The 22020-nt window shown below is 41.4% G+C and overlaps 2 protein-coding genes across 11 annotated transcripts in view; both read left to right on the forward strand.

The window, feature by feature from the left end:
• The window catches only part of LOC109692352 (pterin-4-alpha-carbinolamine dehydratase 2), a 60822-nt gene extending 59608 nt beyond the window's left edge, over positions 1–1214 (forward strand). For all 10 annotated transcript variants that reach the window (XM_074058806.1, XM_020172910.2, XM_020172909.2 and 7 more), the window contains one exon: positions 972–1214. In XM_074058806.1, the coding sequence (XP_073914907.1) occupies positions 972–1067 (96 nt within the window). In that variant the 3' untranslated portion in view covers positions 1068–1214. The remainder of the gene's footprint in view (positions 1–971) is intronic.
• A 153-nt stretch (positions 1215–1367) lies between these two features.
• Positions 1368–22020, forward strand: part of Catsper3 (cation channel sperm associated 3) — a 30319-nt gene continuing 9666 nt past the window's right edge. The window contains exons 1-3 of the mRNA XM_020172900.2: positions 1368–6949; positions 8803–8956; positions 21643–21882. Coding sequence (XP_020028489.1) covers positions 6855–6949; positions 8803–8956; positions 21643–21882 — 489 coding nt within the window. The 5' untranslated portion in view covers positions 1368–6854. The remainder of the gene's footprint in view (positions 6950–8802; positions 8957–21642; positions 21883–22020) is intronic.

Genomic DNA, 22020 nt, shown 5'->3' on the forward strand with positions numbered 1-22020 from the left:
CAAGCTCTTCATTTTCATGCTTGTCTTTTAAAACTAATAGAAAAAGGTGGGCCAAACTAGGTTCCTAAATTAAACTTGGATATCAGCCTAACAGGTAAACTTTTAAATTGAAAGTAATTTAGTAAAAAAAAACATTAAAAGCAAATATATAGGATGGCATTATTTGTCTCATTGAAATACATTTTCTCGTGCATTGTACTTTACATAATAAGTGTTTATTAAATTCTGGCTCCTCAGACAAAGACAGACTAAAAATTTTGAATGGGCACAGGGAGAAGAATCACGTCTTCATGAAACTGTCCTGGCGTTTATCGTCACACCATGTGGAATGTCTTACCGTCCAGGTTTCTTTGAGGGTTTATTTTCTCTTTGAAAGCCCACTTAAAAAAAAGAATTTTACCATTCTTGTGATTTTTTTTGGGGGGGGGTTAGTAATTCAAAAGCACCCTAGTACTGAGATAAACTTTTCTAATTGCCTCTCTTTGCCCTTAATTTTTTTCCTGCTTTTTAATGTTTTTGTTAAGCAGCAACATTCTATGCCCACCCTTCCCTAATTTGGAAATGTGTCTTCCCAACATCACTGCTCAGGTACTGCATTTGATAGCTTGGTTTTCCTCAGTGGACTGAAAACAGTTGGTGTAAGTCAAGTAATGGGAATTTAACTGGAGCCTCAGTCTCTCCTTTCTTCCCCAAGACACAAGGCTTGAGAGTCTGGCAGCCAAAGCCTCATGGGATGAGAATCCTTTACATCATGGGTGGCTGCTGGCCCGGCCTGATGCACACTGTGCCCCTGGAGTTCACTGGGTTTTGGAAATGTTCTGTTTATTCATAACGTAGTATTTCCCAAATAATTTAATCCCCCCTCCCAATTCTCAGATTCACTGCTGAATTATAGATTGATATCTGAATCACCCAAAGAGAATTCCATGAATTGTTGCTCATGGTTTTAAACCTGCTTTTCTCTTTCTCAGGTCCAGATAACGCTCACCTCACATGACTGTGGCGGCTTGACCAAAAGAGATGTGAGACTGGCCAAGTTTATTGAAAAAGCAGCTGCTTCTGTGTGATTTCTTCCAAAATGCATATACAATTTGACACGTCTTAGCTGCAGTGTGTTTCGAAGGCAACTTACATGAGCAGATGCGGTTGTAAACTAATTCACCTTTACACATTTTGTACAATCATTGCTTAAATACAAGATGATTTAAACTCCAGCCTGAGGCATTTTTCATTACATCTGTTCATATACAGAAGATAAAACCACTCAGCTAATTATATTAACATTATTTTAAAAGAGAAATGGTATTCTCAAAGACCAGAAATCAGGATAGGGGACTATTTACACATTTTATAACCCAGAAATTCAAAATCACTTTACAGGTGCATGTGAGAGAATAGTTATGAGGTTAAAAAAAAGGAATTAAGCCCTGTGCAGATAGTGGGTTTATATAATAATTCTTATGAAGCTAAATTGGTTTACATTTTACCTGCTGTTACTACTTAAGTTGTTAATCATATTACAAAAGTCACAAAAATTGGGAGAGCTGTCTTGCGTTTTTACTATTCATACAGGTTGTTGAAGGACAGGACAACTGTCTTGTCCATGGCTTGTAGCAAGATATGGCCATACAAGTACTCAGAGTCACAGTGACCTCTCACCTGTTATCTGACTTACTGAGTCACGGAGGAAGTGAGGGGTTTTTTCATCATTTGCAGGTTTTGACCGTTGAGCTAGGGTCTGCAACCTCAGAATTTAACTAGAATCATCTTTGGAAGACACCTCACTTGAGGGGCCAGAAGAGTGATTCTGTTACAAGCAGCAAACCTTGCCCTCCTTATCCCACTCTGGCCCCATATGGGAACACAGGGCCTTGCTGGTTCTGTGGGCCAGGCAGAGGTGGCTTTGGTCAGTGTGCTTTGTGGGTGTGGAGAGAATGAGGAGGGGGAGGAGAGCCACCCAGGCTTATGGCCACTGGGGGAATCTCGAGCCCTAACACTGTAACTTCTGTTTCTTAGACTGTTTCAAAGGAAAAGGCAAAACTGTGCATTTTTATAATTTTTTCCCTATATTATAGGTTGGGATCTTTTATACATTTTATTACAAAGATTTGTAGCTCAGTACTTCAGCTTTTTACATGAAATTTTTAATGAAAAAAGTTAAACATTCTCATAAGTAGTGTGAATAGTGCATTGAACCCTTACGCACTGATTACCCAGAGGTAATGGTTGCCAAGATTTTGCCCATTTCCTTCATATCCTGTCTCCATTTTCTTTGCGGAACTGTTTAAAAGCAAATCCCAGATAGCATGTCATTTCACCTCTGTACCCTTCAGTAAGCATTTCTAGGGAAATACGGTTATTGTGTTCTATCAGCTGTAATGCTATTATCATATCTAACAAAATAAACCATAGTACCCAGGTAAAATCAAATGACTTTGAAGGTCAAGCATGTCTCTGGCCAGCGTTTTGTTCTAGTCAGAAGCCACGTGAAGCCCACCCATTGTAGCTGGTTGTCCTGTCTCTTTACTCTCTCTAGACCTAGAGCGGGCACTCCTCTCTCTCCCTTTCCCCATGTAATTGATGTATAAAAACAGTTGTCCTGCCTTCTGGATTTGTTTGCTTCCTTGTGTTGCCCTTCAGCCCGTTCCACTGCACCATGAATGATGGACTCCTTTTCCCCTACTCTGAGTGTAAGTCTGAGAATCTAGATTTGACAGTTATGTACACCACATACAGAATAGTGGAGAAAGCAGGATATTGCTGTCATTACAGCGGTGAAGACCTGGGAACACAGTTACTAATTAGTATCTACATGACGGTTTGACATGAGGTCCATGTTGAGGGTGTTGTGTGTGCTGGAACTCATAAACTTACTATGGAGAATCAAAGAGCCTGTATCAGGAGTCAGAGGAAATAGTTAGGGTGGTAAATTCCCACAGATGGAATCCCCAGACTTGCTTCAAGTAACTGACTTTGCAACTTGAAAGAGACATTGTCAGAGTTGGAGGCCCCCAAGTTCTAGTCTGTTCCAAATTTTTGCGTGATGACAGTGGTTTCTCTGATGTGGTAAGCTTTGGTTTCCCTCCATTTTCTTTCTAAATGATCATTGGAGTAGAGAGGAATTAAACAGACATGACCTTGACCCCTTATATGACCTCTACAGATAACAAACCAGGATTAGCACACTTGACAGTGTCTTTTTCTAAAATTAATGAAAGTTCTAGAAATAATGGTTACCTTCTAACTTGATTTGATTTAGGAAATCTTTGGATAAATAGAATAAGCATGGTTCTTGATAATTTTGCTAAAGGCAAAAAAGCAGCAGCCTGTATATGTTTGAGGATGAGCCTGATCTCCGCCAGTGTATTCAGCAGTTGCACTACAGTGTTAGCGTGGCACAGCCTTCACGCTTCTAATCCAGCATTCAAAAAACACACTAGCTGGACTCTTAGTTTTGTAAGACTTCCTGTGAAACATCACAAACTGTTAGAGCATTTGGCTGGGATTTGTGACCTTTGGGACCATAAAGGCATGACTCTGGTTACAAGACGAGTCACCAAGCTGATTGCTGACTTTATATATATATATTATATTTCCTTTATTGTTGCTGTGTGGGGTACATTGTGGCATTTACAAAGGTTCTTACAATATATCAACTACATCAAACTTGAATCACCCCCTGTTCTGCTCCCCTTTATCCACCCCCATCCATGCAATGGTTACAACAGGCATCATTACTGCACTTACATACACGTGTACACATATTTTGCACACTGTATTCACCCTCCTACCCCCTTTCCCCACCACCTCCCCCTCCCACTGGTGCCACCCTCCACCCTGGGCAGGACCTGTTCCTCCTTCCTGTACTCTGATTTTTCAAAGAGAAAAGAGAAAAAACAAAAACATGACATTTTTGCTAGTTTGAGATAAAGGTAGCTATGCAGGGCATTTCCTCGTGGTATTTCCATGCATATATGTGTTGTACTCCCAGTTGGCTCATCTCCTGTAATTATCTACATTCTACCTTAGTCCCTTTCTCATGGTGGTTTCAGCCTCTAAGATTTCTGTAGAGTATCTGATCGCTGATTTTGTCCAGCTACATGCAGCTGAAGTACTGCTGCCCGGGCCAGGCCAGTGTGAGCTTCCAGGGCAGAAGAGGTGGCGTTGAGCTTCTCACACCAGGATGCTCCCTGCCCACTTCTCCGAGTGAGGACCTGGACAATCAGAGGAGGCCCTGGATAAGCTTGTCATCTCTGATTTCCTGGAGCTTTCTACTCACGCAGCTGGCCGGTCTTCATCAGTGACTTGGGAAACCACATTCAGCTGTGGTGGGGTGAGCTGATATGGGACAGACACTGACTACTGGGCTGTTCTCTGCTGCTTTCAGCTTGCTGTCTTTCCTCACCCCATGAAGCATTGCTAAAGAATTCTTTACATTTGTACTGTCCTCTCTGTTCTTCCCAGTGTGCGCCTTTGGAGTTCCTGAGATGAGATCCCACTATGTGCAGGTATTCCAGTACAGGGACCTGTGAGCCATTGGTCACATACATAGCACACACTTCGGGTGCCACAGGGGATGAGACATATTGACATCTTTGGGCAGGTGGAGATGGAGAGGGACAGCTGACTCAGCTGTGTCAGCAGCTGCCACAGGAGACTAATGTGGAGGCTGGCTAGGCGCTCTCCCCCCAGTCCCAGGCATTAGGGGACATGTGACCAAGGAAAGCAAGAGGGAAGTTAGAGGTTGCTGATTCCCAAGTGGGGGGGATGGCTAATGTTTGAATATCCAGAACATTAATGATATTCATTAATGATATTTTTTCTTTCTGAACAAGCACTCCACCACTTGAGTCAAGTCCCCGGCCCTTTTGTTTTTAGTTTTTTTTTTTTAATTTAATTTTTGTAGTACTGGGCCTTACATTTACTAGGCAGGTGCTCTACCTCTTGAGCCATTCCACCAGCCCTATTTTCTGTTGGGTATTTTTGAGCTAGGGTCTCGCAAACTATTTACTTGGACTAGCTTTGAATGGTGATCGTCCTGATTAGCTAGGATTACAGGCATGAGCCACTGGCACCAGTACCATAAATTGTACAAAAGGGTTTCATTGTGATATTTACAAGATGCATATAATGTACTTTGATAATTTACCCCATCTGTATTACTCATTCTTAGTCACCCTCCGTCCTCCTCTCTCCTTTTTAACAGGTTTTGGTGGGGCTCACTGTGCTATTTTCACATATTTGTGTATGTGTGTGTAATATTCACCCCTCCATCACCCTCTTCTTTCCTTCCCCCCACTGGTTCCCTCGTCAAACAGCCCCCCTTTTACAATCAAGCCATGTTGCTAGTTTTCGATGCTGAGATTCTGCAGATGGGCAGAATCGTGATGTTCGTCTTTCTGAGCTTGGCTTATCTTGCTTAGCATGAGGATCTGCAGTTCCAGCCATTTTCCTGTAAACCTCATTTCACTCTTCTTAATGACTGAATAATACTCCATTGTATATATGTGCCACATTTTGTTTTTTTAAATTCATTGGTTTTTTAAAAATTAGCATATATTCATTGTACATATATTCATAGTGACAATTTCAAATAGACTTACATTGTTCATTGGTTAGATCACCCCCACCAGCTCTTCTCAATCTTCCCTCCTCAACCCAACCACATTTTCTTTATCCAGTCATATACTTGGTTATCCAGCATCTCAAACATCTATATTTTGTGCTAAGAGCGTTGAGAGTCTTCTCTTCTAGCTATTTTGAGTTATATGATACAATATTGTTAACTACACCCACTGTGTAATAAAACACCAGAGCTTACTCTTCTGTCTTACTGGGAATAAATGGTATTTCCAGTTCAGTGTACTGATTGCCTTTAAGAATATTTCCATTCTTAGAATACTAGGAACTGCTGGGGATGTGGCTCAGTGGTAGAGTGATTGCATAGCATGCACAATACCCTGGGTTCAGTCTCCAGCCCTGCAAAAATGGTGGACTGGAGAGTGGCTCAAGTGATAGGTCACCTGCCTAGCAAGCCTGATGCCCTGAGTTCAAACCCCAGTACCAGCAAAACAAAATAAAAACACCTTACTTTCTCGTGGCCCAAGAACTTAGTTTCCAGGAAATTCACCAGTTTAGCCACTATACATTTAATAAAATACACGGCCAGGTCTCTCTGTTGGTTTGCCTTGAAAGCTGATAGGAGCAGGATATAGTAATCCTGACAGTTGAACAGAGCAAAAATCTCTATAACTCTTGTACCTAAACAGCCCTAGCCCCTGGACTCGTCCCTCACACTCTGGTGAGATGGTTCATCTGTACACAACATTCTCCAATCAACACAGGGCCTATTCTCCCTTCCCTGGTACTCCTGCTTCTTTTGCCCCTACCCCAAACTTATCCCCATCTTTTTTTTCCAGATGGTTCTGGTGTTAGCCCTGGATGTGTTAGAACCCCAGAGAACTTTATTTTTTTTTTCCCCTCTTAACTTGACCCTTAACTCTTCCTAACACCTTATCAAGGGACTTTGTCTACCAGAAGAGGCACTTCGTGAAGAAGGGGGAAATTTGGCCCACCTCTAATGCCTTCCTCATGCTGGGTGTTGTGACCTCCTGCTTCTCTGAGGCACCCATCCTCTCCTTGGGAAGAGGGATCCAAGGACAGGCCCACCACCAGTCTCCTCATTCTTGTAGACTGCTGACTACTGAATGGTCAAGAGTGACCTCACAAAGCAGGGATTCCGTTTGTGGACCCTTCTCTGCTGCCTTGTGGAATCCAAGACTCCAAGGAAATCCCTATACAGAGATTTTTGGTTGCATGATAAAAGCGAGGAGTAAAAATTGAACATTTGGAAAATGTCTTTCTATGAGAGGGGACTTTCGAGAGTTGCTTCCAGTTCACTGTTTGATAGTGCGTCAGAAGCTTTCTACTCAAGATTCAAGAACTTTAAGTAAATACTCTTATCTCCATTAAGAAATGTGCTAAGGGTAGTGTGTTCTCCCAGCCTCTCCACAGACACCAGTCTACTTCTCAGACGCAGGAGCACGTCCGGGACAGTCCAGTTTCTCTGGTTGGTGAGGTTGGCACATTGTTACTGACCTGCAGACTGAATGATGAGTTTGAGTCAGTGTGGTCTTTTCCTACTCCTTATTAGATAATCAGAAGGCATTTATTATTTGTGAATTTTTTTACTATAGCCCCCTTCTAAAAGCAGATAATAAAAATTACACATCTTGGGCTGGAGGCATGGCTCCAGTGGCAGAGCACCCTGAGTTCAGTCCCTAGTGCTGCCCTCCCCCCAAAAAAGATACATCTTTTTAAAAAATCATAAAGGTACACACATTCTGGGGTTTTTGTTTTTTTGTGTTTGTCTTTGTTGCCCTGACTGATCTTGAACTCGTAGGCTCAAGCAGTCCTCCTGCCTCAGTCCGTCACGCCTGGTTACATTCTCTCTCTATTTTTTTACCTTTATGACAATGTTCATTTTTTACCTATAATGGGGAGAAAGTAATAGTCTTTGTGAACATTTACAAAGTGCAGATAAATGTAAATACATAAGAACAACTTGTAAACTCACCATCCATGGCAGATACTCTCAACAATCTGGCATATTTCCCGCTGAGTTTTTTCTACCCAGTTTTGCAAGGGTGAGATTTTTTTTTTTGTGTGTGGTACTGGGAGTTGAATTTAGGGTCTCTACCTAGCCCTTCCATGTCCCCAAGCTCGTTTTGCTTTTTTGATTATTTTTTAGATAAAGTCTTGTACTTTTGCCTAGGCTGGCCTCACACTGTGATCTTATCTCTGCCTCCTGAATAGCTGGGATTATAAATATGCGCCACCATGCCTAGCTTGTTGTTTGAGATAGGATCTTGCTAACTTTTTGCCTGGGCTGGCCTTGAACTGTGATCCTCCTATCTCTCTCTGCCTTATTAGTAGCTGAGATTGCAGGCATGTGCCACCAGGAGATAATTTTGAGTTGACAACTTTATATCTTCTTTTTCTATTTTGCTCTCTGCCAGATCATAAACGTTTTTCTAAACCATGAAAAAAATGTATAGACGTATTTTAGTGTTGGTATTTCTTGAGATGAATGTGCTATAATTTACTGAGCCAGCATTTTTTATTAAATTTTAAATTGTTTTCAAGTGCTCACTACTGTCAAATAATACTGGGATGAACATCTTTAGTCACAGTCACTGTCTGCCTGGGGATAGAGGTGTGACCAGGAGTGAGGACGTGAACATCACTGGACTTCCCTGGTGGTCACAGTGGGGAAGGCTGTCACACGCCACTCTTGCCAGGATTAGTATGATCATGTTTAAGCCCTGGGGGAAAGATTTCGACCTTTTTCTTTTTCTTTCATGAATTGACTATGTGCCCATTTTCTCTCTGGTGTTCAGTTTTTTAAATCATTGATCTGTAAGCATTTATAAGGGTGATTATTTCATTATTATCAGAATTTCCTACCTGACTGAGGATGTTTGGTTGTGTCACACAGTGTCCCCATGCTTACTGTATTGCCTGGCAGTAGTCAATAAAAATTAATTGAATGAATAAACAAAGATGATTCTTTCTTTGGCATAAGGGTGACCGTTCTTTTTCGGGGTTCAGGGAGAGGGAACTGAGTACCCAGGGGACATGTGTGCATGTGTCAGTGGTCATTCATTCCCTGGCCATTGTCATTGAAATTTCTGTTCACAGGAGGGCAGAGCAGACCCTCCTCCTTACAGAAAGTTGGGCGTAGTGGGGGCTGAGCTCTTTGGAATGATAACCGCAGCTCTGCTCTGCATGGCCTTTGGACAGGAGGAAAGATGAAGAGTGCCAGGTGTTTGTGAGGAGAGTGGTTAACAGTAGGATCTTCAAGTTGATCATGATAGGCACCATCTCACTCAACGCTGTGTTCATGGTCCTGTGGACTGACTATGACATACGATACCGCCTGTTCAGAGTCTTCGAGGTAAGCAGAAAAAGTGGGCCCATTTCTAAAGTCTGTTTTGTTTCTGAAAATGTTTACGATTTGGAAAGCAAAATGCTTTCCGGTAATGCTTCAAATAAAATATTCGAAGAAATTTTCCATAAGAAAACATCTAAGGACCTTTAAAATATAATTTAAAATCTGGGGGGAGGGAGGGGAGAGGAGAGGGAAGAGGAGAAGGTAGGGGAGAGGGAAGGGGAGGGGAGGGAAGAGAGGAGAGGGAAGAGGAGAAGGGAGGGGAGAAGAGAAGGTGGAGAGGAGGACAGAAGAGGATGGGAAAAGGGGAGAGGAGGAGAGGACAGTGGAGAAGGTAGAGAAGAGGGGAGGGGAGAGGAGAAGATAAAAGGGAGGGGAAGAGTAGGGGAGGGGAGGGAAGGGGAGAGAGAAGGAGAGGGGAGGGGAGAGAGGAGAATGTAGGGAAGGGGAGGGGAGGGGAATAGAGAAACATATTTAAGATACTTAACGGAAAATGTGAATCAAGAATTTGAGATCAACAAAACTGACTTTGAAGTTTTATAAAGGGCACCAAAATGTCACCTTTTACTAAAGAATAAGCTGCAGCGGATGAAATGCCTGAGAAGCATCACAGTTGGTGCTTCTGGGAGGAGCAGCTACACGGGAAAGAACATGGCCTGCAATGAGCAGATCCTCTGACAGTGAGGATATGGATGCTAAAAGATGAGGGACGGGAGGAAGCTGGTCCAAAAAGTGTTCAGCCATTTTTAGTAATTGGCTTGGTGGTGATGCTGTGGGTAGTGCTGCTCTGAGACTTGGTGTAATCCAAGATCAAGCTCATGGGAGAGTTGGGGGTTTGCGGTGCTCAGATGGAACCCAGGGCCTCCTGCATAGGAGGCAAGCACTCTATCAGCGAGCTGAGCTACCCCAACCCAGGTAGTTTATTTTTATTTTCTCCTGTGTTGTTTTTTTTTTTTTTTTTTAAAGACAAGGGCTCACTATATAGCCCAGGTTGGCCTCAAACTTGCTATCCTCTTGCCTCAGCCTCCTGAGTGCTGGGATTACAGGTGTGCACCACCATCCTGTGTTCTTGAGAACAAATATGTTCATAGGAGAAAGAAGATACAACTGTATTGATATATAGACATAATTAAATAAAAGCTGTTCTACACTTGGATTGGAAATGTCAGCATAAACTACTGAGGTATTTTATTCACTGAGTGTCAAAAGGATGTGCAGGACACAATTTGAAAAGGCTTCTGCTGACTAAAATGGAATGATTCAAGGCTCATGGAGGACAATAATTACCATGATTGAAAATCATCAAAGATTGAGGTTGTGATGATACCAAAAGTCTAACTGACCACTTCTGGAGGATGATAAGGATCTAATCCTCCCTCTTAAAACCTACTAAATTTCGGGAAGGAATGAGGCTTTACTGACTTTTTAAGATGAACTACAATCCTGAGAGGTCCTACTCTGTGGCTACTCACTATTACAGTTCATATCTTTTTTTGTTGGTTTTGTTTTTTGAGATGGGGTCTTGCCATGTAGCCCAGGCTTTACTTAAACTCACCGTCCTCCTACCTCAGCCTCCCAAATGCTGTAATTACAGGTGTGTGCTACCATATCTGTCTTGGTGCATATCTTTATAAAGCATCCTAGTTAATAAAAGAAAAATAAATAATAGAACATCACTAGTGTTCAATCCCCAGTGAAGTAATGAGCATCAATGACTGCTACCATCATAAAAAGAGAGACAATCAGCCATTTTGCACCTGCTATGAAAGAATAACTTCTAGAATCTTGCCACAGATAAACCTGAACTTGGCTAAGACTTTGCCACCCGCTGCCTGTTTGCAGGAAATGCAGAGGAGAACATGCTGACCATCCAATGAGGGTGCAGCTAACAAATCCAAACTGGGATATTCTATAGGCCACACTTCGTAGATTTGTGTGTGTGTGTGTGTGTGTGTGGTATTGGGGATTGAACCCAGGTTCTTGCACATGGTAGGCAAGTGTGCTACCACTTGAGCTATGCCCCCCAATCCTACTACTTGGATTCTTTTATAGATAGATTGTAAGGAAAGAAAAAAAATGGAGGATTTAAAAAAGACCAGATTTTAAAAATTAAAAAAATGGGAAGACTAAACTATTAGTTCTAGGGATACATACATGGGTTTTTATTGTGAAGAAATGCTTGAGAGATTACTATAAAAATTTGAATCATGTTTAACTCAGGGGGAGAGAGTTGTGATTGGGTGGAATCCAAGCAGGGACTTCTGGGATAGCTGGGAATGTTCTACTTTTTAAAATTTTTGACAGTGCTGGGATTTGAACTCTGTTTCATACTTATTAGGCAGGCATTCTACCACTTGAGCCACTCCATCAGTCCTTTTTTGTGAAGGGTTTTTTGAGATAGGGTTTCATGAACTATTTGCTTGGGCTGGCTTTGAACCGTGATCCTCCTGATCTCAGCCTCCTGAGTAGCTTGGATTACAGGCGTGGGCACCAGCACCCAAACAAGTTTTACTTCTTGGCTTAGGTGGTAGTGATAGGGATGTCTGCCTTGTAGTAATCTTCTTAGGCTTAAAGATTAAAAAGTTTAATCTTTATGGTAAAAAATACATTTCCTCTTCATGTTGGAAAAGTCTGTCATCAAAATGATGTGGCACTAGAGGCAGCAGAGGTGATGGAATGGCCAAATTCATTCTCAAAACATGCAGGGTCCACATAGCGCTGTGTCTGTGAGCGTGTTGGTGTGGTGGAGAGTTCCAGAGTCAGATCATGAACTGCAGAACGTCATGGTAGATGAAAGGCTTTATAGGGTCAAGGAGAGATGAGGAACCTAAATCCTTGGGTTACCCTCCCCAGACCACAAGGCTCACCAAGCATGTGTCCTCTAGGGACCCTGGTTTGAAAGCTTGGGGGAAGTTCTGTGCTGTGGGGTCATTCAGAATGGGGTTCAAGCCCCAGCTCTCTTTTTACTAACTGAGAATTTGGGAAGGTTACATAAGCTTTCTGTAGTTGAGCTGCAACATTTGTGAAATGACATTATTAGTGCCAGGCATTTAAGGAAATCTCTAGCCAGTCATAAGTAGGCCAGTAAGCTAACTGAGCAGAGGCTTTGGAGCTCACATGACAGAGAATATAGGCTTTACAGAATGAGTTCAGGAACATCACTAAAAAAGAAGAAGAAGAAGAAAAATGCAATAACCGTAGCAATGACAGCAAGCTGGGGAGAGGGAGGAATCTAATTTCCAGTTAAACCTCATATTACTTCAAATGTCCAACTTTCAACAACAGCAACAAAATTCCTAAGATACGAAGGAAATAAGATGATACAAGCTAAAAAGTTGATCTCAAAGAAGAGAGTAGAATAGCATTGCTAGAGGCTGGGAAGGATAGGGGCAGAAAGATGGAGGTAGGTTAGAAAACAGGTACCAAAATGCAGTTATATAGGAGGAATAGGGTCTAGTGTTCCATAGCACAGCAGGGTGACTCTGATTTACAAAAATCTAGTCCATATTTTATGAAGAGCTGGAAGAGAGGAGTTTGAAGGGTCCAAGCACAATAAAATGGTGAGAGGGGGGCGAGGGTGTAGCTTGTCTGGCATGTACAAAGCCCTGAGGTTCAACCCACAGCCCCCACCCTCAAATCAATTAAAGATAAATGAAACTTAAAATAAAAATTTTTAAAAATTATGACATGAAAATGCTAATTATTTTGATTTGATCCTTATCCAATGTATACACATGTGAATTGTCACACTGTAGTACATCAATATGTACAATTATTATGTATCAATTTGAAAGAAAAAATAAAATTATGGCTAAAAACCAGTGCATGGAGCCAGGTGCAGTGGCTCTTGCCTGTAATCCCATCTACTCAGGAGGTAGAGATTAGAAGGATCATGGTCCCAGGTCAGGCAGGGCAAAAAGTTAACAGGATTCTATATGAAAACTAAGAAGATCAAAAAAGAGCTGGGGGTGTGACTGTAGAGCATCTGCCCAGCAAGTGTGAGGCTCTGAGTTCAAACTCCTGTACCATCAAGAAAAATAGCAATCAGTAGAAGCCTTACTTGAAGAAGGAGGCCCATTTATTGGATTTACATGCAAAGATTGTATTTTGTGGTGCTGGGCACAGAACCCAGGCCCTGTGCATCTAGGCAAGCACTCCACCACTAAGGTACATCCCCATTCCTTTAGACAAAGACTTTAAAGCAGCTATTATAAATATGTTCAAAAAACTAAATAAAATCACATCAAAAAAATGAAAGGAGGGCTGGAGGCATGGCTCAAGCAGTAGAGTACCTGCCTCGCAAGCATGGGGTTCTGAATTCAAACCCCAGTACTGCCAACAACAATAACAACAAATAATGAAAGGAAAGTATGAGGCCAGTGTTTCACCAAATGAAGACAGAAATGGTTACAAGCAGCCAAATAGAAATGATGCAGTCAAAAAGTACAAAAATTGAAATGAAAAATTTACTGGAGGAACTTGATAGCAGATTTGAACTAGAAGAAAGAGTCAGTGAAAAGGAAGATAGGTCAATTGAAACTCTGTCATCTAAGGAGCCGACAATAAAAAGGATTAAGAAAAATGAAGCGATCCTAAGAGACCTGTGGAACACTGTTAAGCAAATCATTATACAAGTAATAGTTGTCGCAGAGGAAGAAGAGAGAGAGAATGAGGCAGAAAGAGTATTTGAAGCCATAATGGTCAAAACTCCCCAAATTTTATCAGAGACATAAGTATATACATCCAAGAATCTCAGTGAACTCCAAAAAGGAAAACACAAGAAGATCCACATAGATAACATTGTAATCAAACTGTCGACAGCTGAAAAACAGAGACCCTTGAAGAGAGGAAAGTTGTCTCATACAAGGGAGTCTGATTCCTCCTCAGAAGCTATGGAGGTAAGAAAGTAGTGAAATGACACATTTAAAAATACTGGAAAAATACTGATAACCAGGAATTCTATATCTGGATAAACTATACTTCAAAAACGAAGGGAAGCCAGGCACCGGTGGCTCACACCTGTAATCATAGCTACTCAGGAGGCAGAGATCAGGAGGATCGCAGTTTGAGACCAGACTGGGCAAATAGTTCTAGACTGTATCTCAAAAATACCCATCACAAAAAAAGGGCTGGTAGAGTGGCTCAAATGGTAGAATGCCTGCCTAGCAAGTGTGAGGCTCTGAGTTCAAACACCAGTACCACCCTCCCCCCAAAAAGGGAAAAAAACAAGTAAAGGAAAAATTAATAGAAAATGAGAGAGCTTTTGCTAGTAGACCTATACTAATAGAAATGCTAAAGGTAGTCTTAGGTGGAAATGAAACAAGATAGTAACTTGAAGCTATAGAAAGAAATAGAGAACACTAGTAACAAGGGAACTACATAGGAAAATACAAGGGTCAAATTTTTTTTTTTGCAGTATTGAAGTTTGAACTCAGGGCCTACACTTTGAGCCACTCCACCAGCAACCCCTCCCCCTTTTTTTTTTGCAATGGCTTTTTTTCCAGATAGGGTCTCTTGGAACTATTTGCCTAGGCTGGCTTCGAACCGTGATCCTCCTGATCTCCAGCTCCTGAGTTGCTAGGATTACAGATGTGAGCCACAGGCCGCCTGGTAAAGGTTGATTTTTTTTTTTGCAGTAGTGGGATTTGAACTCAGAACCTTGTACTTGCTAGGCAGACACTACACCAATACCATTTGAGCTAAACCTTCAGCCCTACATTTTTCATTTGTAACTTTTTCCTATATGATTTACAACACTAATGCATAAAACAATAATTATGGTTAATGGATAATAATTACAGTTAAAGATGTAGTTTATGACAACAAAAACATAAAAGTCGGGGATGACTGGGGCTACATAACAAAACCCCATTTCAAAAAAAAAGTGTGGGGAGAGGGATGAAGTTGTATAGGGGCTGGGTTGTTATATATTAGTGAAACTAAGGTTGTATTAACTAAAAAATATATTATTAAAGGTTTAAGAGATTATAACCACAAGGGTAACAACTAAGAAATAACCAAAAACCACAGAAAAGGAAAGGAGAAAGGAATCAAAGCGGTGCTCTAAAAAGAGCACTTAAACACACAAAGGCAGTGATGGGGAAACTGAGGGATAAAAATATAGGACATATGGAAAATACAACAAAATGGCAGAATTATGTCCTTTATCAGCAATTAGATATAAATGGATTGAACTCTCCAATTGAAAAGGCAAAAGATTGACAGAATGAACTTTTTTATATCTAATTATATGCTACTTTCAAGAGACTCATTTTATTTTATTTTATTTATTTATTTTTTTTTTTTCATTTTTCTTTTATTATTCATATGTGCATACAAGGCTTGGTTCATTTCTCCCCCCTGCCCCCACCCCCTCCCTTACCACCCACTCCACCCCCTCCCGCTCCCCCCCTCAATACCCAGCAGAAACTATTTTGCCCTTATCTCTAATTTTGTTGTAGAGAGAGTGTAAGCAATAATAGGAAGGAACAAGGGGTTTTGCTGGTTGAGATAAGGATAGCTATACAGGGCATTGACTCACATTGATTTCCTGTGTGTGGGTGTTACCTTCTAGGTTAATTCTTTTTGATCTAACCTTTTCTCTAGTTCCTGGTCCCCTTTTCCTATTGGCCTCAGTTGCTTTAGGGTATCTGCTTTAGTTTCTCAAGAGACTCATTTTAGAGCCAAACATACAAATAGGATGAAAGTGAAATGAATGGGTGGAAGAAGTTTCCATACAAACAGAATCCAAGAGAGAGCTGGGTGGCCAGACTAATATCACACAAAACAGGCAGGAAAGAGAAAACTGTTTTAAGAGACAAGAAGGACATTGTACACTGACAAAAGGGTCAATTCATTACGAAGATAGAACAATTTTTCTCTAGTACATTTGGCACATTCTCCAGGATGGACCATAAGACAAGCCATAAAATAAATCTCAAACAATATTGAACTCATTAAAAGTATCCTCTCTGACAACAAGGAAATGAAACTAGAAGTCAGTAACAGAAGGGAAATTGCAAAGTGTCCAAATATGTGTAAATTAACACAATTTTAACAAGGGGTCAAAGAAGAAAGCACAGGGGAAATTAGAAGGTACTTTGAATGAAAAGAGAAATACTATAACAAAACTTACAGAATGCACTAAAAATGGTGCTCAGAGAGAAATAATACCTATAAATGTGTTCATGAGAAAAGAAGAAAGATCTCAAATCATTAACCTAACTTTATATCTTAAGGAACTAGAAAAAGAAGAGCAGAGAACTAGCAGAAAGAAGGAAAAAAAGATGAGAGCACACTAAAAAAAATGGCAAAAGTCAACTTGATGCTGTGAAAAGATTGGCAAACCTTCAGCTAGGTTGAGAAAAAGAAGATTCAAATTACTGTCAGAGATGAAAGCTGAGGCATGCTACCAACCTGACAGAAACGAGAAGAATTACAAGAGGATATGATAAACAATCGCATGTCAACAAATTAGGTAATCCAGATGAAATGGACAAGCCAAAAACCACCAAACTGATTTAAGGAGAAATAGGAAATAGGCCAATCCATATAGTCCTAGAACACAAGATTGAATCAGCAATCAAACACCAAGAAAAACCCAGGACCAGCTGGCTTTACTGGTGAATTCTACCGAAGATTTAAAAAAGAATTCATGCTGCACTCTACCAAAAGAGTAGAAGAGGAGGGAACATTTCTGAGCTCATCCCATGAGGCTAGAATTACCCTGATCCCAAAGCTAAGAAAGTCATCACAACAAAAGAAAACTAAAGACACTTAGGAGCATTGATGCAAAAATCCCCACTGAGGGATAGGGATGTAGCTAATGGTAGAATGCTTGCCTTGCATGCAGAAGGCCTTGGGTTTAATCCTTAGCACCTCAAAAAGAAAAAAAAAATCCTCACTGATGATTTAATGAATAAAATGGATCCAGCAGCATACTTGAAAGGATTATACACTACGATCAAGCAGGATTTGTCCCAAGAATGCAAAGGTAACTTAAACTTTAAAAAAAAATGAGTGCTGGGCATAGAGCACATAGTTTTAGGGATCTGGGTTTGGTCCCTAGCACACTACACAACACACACGCACACACACGCATGCACACAGTCAGTCAATCAATGTAGTAGACCAATGAAATGAAGGAAAAAAATCCACTGGATCATTCTCAGTTGATGCCAAAAAAGCACTTGATGCCAAAAAACCAAGTTAGACCTGGAAAGGAAATTCCTTAGCTAAATAAAGGTCATTTATACAGCAACTCACAGCTAACATCATAGTCAATAGTAAAAGACTGAACGTTTTCCCCTAAGATCAGGAATAAGACAATGAATTGAGGTTCTAGACAGAGTAATTAGGCAAGAAAAAAAAAGGAAAAAAGGTATCCAAGTTGGAAGGGAAAAAGTAAAATTATCTCGATTTCTAGATTAGTTGATCTAATGCATAGGTAATTGTAAAGAATTCCATATGTGCACACACACACAAATGAACACACAATTATTAGCGTTATTAAACAGGTTCAGCAAAGTTGCAAGAGACAAGGTTCACAAAAATTGGTTGTAGGGGCTGGGGGCATGGCTCAAGTGGTGGAGCACCTGCCAGCAATTTGCAGACCCCCCCCAAAAGGTTGTACTTCTAAACACTACTAATTAACAATCTGAAAAAAATTAAAATTCTATTTACAGTAGCATCTAAAAGAATAAAATACCTAAGAATAAGTCTAACTGAGTAGATGGGAGAATTAAAAAACATTGTTGAAAGAAATCTAAAAAGAGCTGAATAAATAAGTAGAAAGACATCTGTGTGTGTTCATGGATTAGGAGACTTGCTCTTGTTAAAATGGTAATACTCTCCAAAGTGACCTACAGATCCAATGCAATCTCTATCAAAATTCCAACAGCCTTCCCCACCCCAGAAATGGAAAAGCTCAGATTCTTATGGATGGACAAGGGACCTCAAAGAGTCAAAAAATAATGAAAATGTAGAACAAAGCTGGAGGACTTGGCTTTTTTTTGACATCACAGCCTACAATACTACAGTAATCAAAACAGGGCAGTGCTGGTAGAGAGAGACATGTAGAACGATAGACTAGAACTGCAAATCTAGAAAAAAGCCCAAACGCAATCAACTGAGTTATAGACAAAAGTGCCAAGACCAGTAGATGCAGAAAGAATGGTCTCCCATCATAGTTATGACAACCTAACACATGCACAAGAATGAAGCTGGACCCCTACCTTATACCATATATACAAATGAACTAAAAATGAATCTACCATCTGACTACAGGAGATAAACTCTCAGAAGGAAACACATGGCTTAATCTTTATGACCTTGAACTTGGTAAAGGATAGTTGATACAACGCTAACAGCACAGGTGAAAAAAAACACAGATAAATTAGACCATCAAAATTAAAAACTTTTATTCATCCAAGAGCATCATCAAAACAATGAAAAGGCAGTCCACAGAATTAACGAAAGTATTTGCAAATCATATATCTGGTCAGGGATTAATATCAAGAATATATAAAGAACTTCCACAACTTAACAACAGCAACAATAATAAAATAAGCCAGATCAAAATGAACAAAAGAAGCCAAGTGCTAGTGGCCTATGCCTGTAATCCTAGGTACTTGGGAGGCTATTTGGAGGATCATGGTTCAAGGCCAGCCTGGGACAAACAGTTCTCAAGACCCCATCTCCAAAATAACCAGAGCAAAATGGACCAGAGGTGTGGCTCAAATGATAGAGTGCTTGCTTTGCAAGCATGAAGCCCTGAGTTCAAATTCCAGTCCCACCAAAAAAAAAAAAAAAAAAAAAAGCTGGGTGTGGTACGTATGCCTGTCATCCTAGCTACCTGGGAGGCATAAATAGAAAGATCACTGTTCAGGATAGCCAGGCATAAACACAAGACCCTATTAGAAAAATAAAGCAAAAGGGGATTAGGACTGTGGCTCAAGTTAGAGTACCTGCCTAGCAAGTGTAAAGTGGTACTCCAGTAGCACCAAAAACAAACACAAACAAAAACACTCCAAAATGCAATGCTATTCAATGTCATACCCACTAGGATAGCTATTATAAAACAAAACAAAAATAAACCCCAGAAAATTATAAGTGTTCATGAAAACAGAGAGAAATCAGAACCTTGTGTGTTGGTTGTGACTACATAAAATGGCACAATCTCCGTGGAAAAGTGTGGCAGTTCCTCCGAAAGTTAAACATAGAGTAATGCTGGTGAGCCTAGGTGAAATAACCCAGACTGCAAAAGACAAACACTGGCTCCATGTGCATGAGGCACCTGGAGTGGACAATTATAGACAGAAAGTAGAATAGTTTACCAGAGGCTGGGGGAAAGGAGACTGGTAAGGTTATTGGGTACAAAGTTTCTGCTTGGGATGATGAAATGGTTCTGAAAGTGGCAGTGACGGCTGCACAGTTTGTGAATATGCTCAACATCACTGAATGGTGTGGCTTGAAGTGTTTAAAATGGTACATTTTATCCATCTATGTAACTACAATAAAAACGAAAGTAGTAGCTACCCCAAACTAAGAAAGCAAAACTCACCCAATTCGATACTTTAAAACGGGAATTTTTACGGTTTGTGAATTAGTCCTCACTTAAAAAATGACTGAAGGGTTCGCTGGATACGGTGGTTGCCTATAATCCCAGCACTGGTCAGGCTGAGGCTGGAGAATCCCAGCTACATAGGAAGGGTTATGACTCAGGCCAGCCCAGGCATAAAGTGAGACGCTACCTCAAAAACAAACAATGCCAAAAGGACTGCAGGAGTGGTTCGAGGGTAGCCTGCCTGCTGAGCACAAGGCCCTGAGTTCAATCCCCCAGTACTGCTCAGAAAAGAAAAGAAAGGTATGAAAGAAAAGAAAAATCTTGGGAAAAGAGCAAACAGAATAAAATGACCCTCAAAATAGCAGAAGGAGGAAAATAGGAAAAATAAGAGCAGAAAATAATGAAATAGAAGAGAGAGTCAATAGAAAGTACCAAGAAAACATCAACAGAGCCAAAAGTTAGCTCTTAGAAAATAGTTATAAAAATAAAGAATTTTCATCATCAGATAATCAAAATAAATAGATCTGGTTCAGGTTAGGAATTAAAAGGGCAGGTACAGGTAATGGTAGATACCGAGTGCAAAGCCCCGAGTTCAAACCCAGTCCTGACACACACACAAAAGAGATGCCAAGTTAATTAAGATAAGAAAAGCCTTAGATACCTCAAAGGTACCTGTTGTTAACAACAAAGGCGTCGGAGGTGTAGGTGAGTGACAAGAATTTGAAGAAGATTGGTTCATAATGTACAGCAAAGAGCAGACTATTCTTCAGAAACAGATGACTTCAATTAGCCGATTTTAGGTTTACGTGAGTAGCTTAGTAGGTTAACTGTAGTAGCTGTAAGGTGCTTGCGTAGTTGCGTATACTCCTAAGGTGCATACAGTACACCCTCGCTATCCGCGGGTCTCTGCCTCTGAGGAGACTCCGCTGAGGAAAACCACACGCATGCTCAGGAGCCAGAGTTCTGTGTGGTGCTGCAGGCGCTGAGTTCATTTTTTTCATAGCACCATCCACCTTCGTCTGAAGACATCTTCCCCCTTTATGACTTAAATTAGGCATTTCCCCTTTTTGACTTGGGAGGATTCAGCATGACTTTGACCTTGCTTTTTGGGCACCATCTGCTTTTTGGGGAGCAGATTTTCACAACATTAAGGGCAGGGAAACACAACAATTTGAATCCAAACTAGCTGCTTGTGGCTCACGCCTATAATCCCAGCTGCTCAGGAAGCAGAGATCACGAGGATTGAAGTTCCAAGCCAGCCCTGGGGAAATAGTTTGTGAGACCCTATCTCGAAAAAAATAACCATCACCAAAAAGGGCTGGTGGAATGACTCAAGCAGTAAGAGCATCTGCCTAGCAAGCGTGAGGCCCTGAGTTCAAATCCATCAAAGGAGAAAAACAATTGAACACAACTGACAATAACACAGGAGTGACTGGGAGCTTCCTGCACTGGCTGATTTAGAAATTTCTGTTTTTGAAATTTCCTATTTATTTTGACCACACTTGGTTAAACCCACGTGTAATAAATCCACTGATAAGTGGGCTTACCGTATATTCAGTCTGGCCAGGAAACTGTTGTGCCCTTCTCTTGGGAACCCTTGTAGTCAGGTGGCCTGACAGGTTAAACCCCGACTGGGGCCTCTCCTGCCATTCTATCGTTGGTCGGTCATTCCTGAGTACCTGGGTCAAATCTAGCCCAGATTTAAGGCCAACAATAGGGAAGACATAACTAGCAAAACCCCTTGTTCCTTCCTATTACTGCTTATACTCTCTCTTCAACAAAATTAGAGATAAGGGCAAAATAGTTTCTGCTGGGTATTGAGGGAGGGGGAGAGGGAGGGGGCGGAGTGGGTGGTAAGGGAGGGGGTGGGGGCAGGGGGGAGAAATGACCCAAGCCTTGTATGCACATATGAATAATAAAAAAATAGGGACGACACGGAAGGGGAAGGAACTCAGAAGACGCTCTGAGAGTCCCCTGTGTGTGGGGACTCTGCCTGGGTTTCTCGAGCACACGGGGGACTTAGAAGCAGCCTTTCCCCACACCTGGCTGGGTGGCCCAGGCAGGGAGAGGGCCAGGAGAGGGTCACGCCACATCCGGGGTGACCACTCCAACCCTCGCCACCCCTCAGATCTCAGAGATCATCTTTGTGTCCATCTGCACCTCCGAGTTCTTCATGAAGGTCTATGTGGACCCCCTGGAGTACTGGAAGGATGGCTACAACGTTCTGGATGTGGTCATCGTCATCATCATCTTCATCCCCTATATCCTCTGCAAGATCAAGGGCAGACACTACCGCTACCTCAACATGGCCGATGGTCTACAGTCCCTGCGTATCCTCAAGCTCATCACCTACAGCCGAGGCATCAGGGTGAGTGCCTGGGGGTGGCACGGTGTTGCGAGGGCAGGCTGTGGGGCCCACCTGCCTACTGCCCCCTTAAGAAATAATGACTTGACTGCCATCTTCCTGTTACTGAGTCCTACTGTGTGACAGGTATTCTCTCAATGA

This window comes from Castor canadensis, chromosome 16 (genome assembly GCF_047511655.1).
Source record: "Castor canadensis chromosome 16, mCasCan1.hap1v2, whole genome shotgun sequence".
Classification (NCBI taxonomy): Eukaryota; Metazoa; Chordata; class Mammalia; order Rodentia; family Castoridae; genus Castor; species Castor canadensis.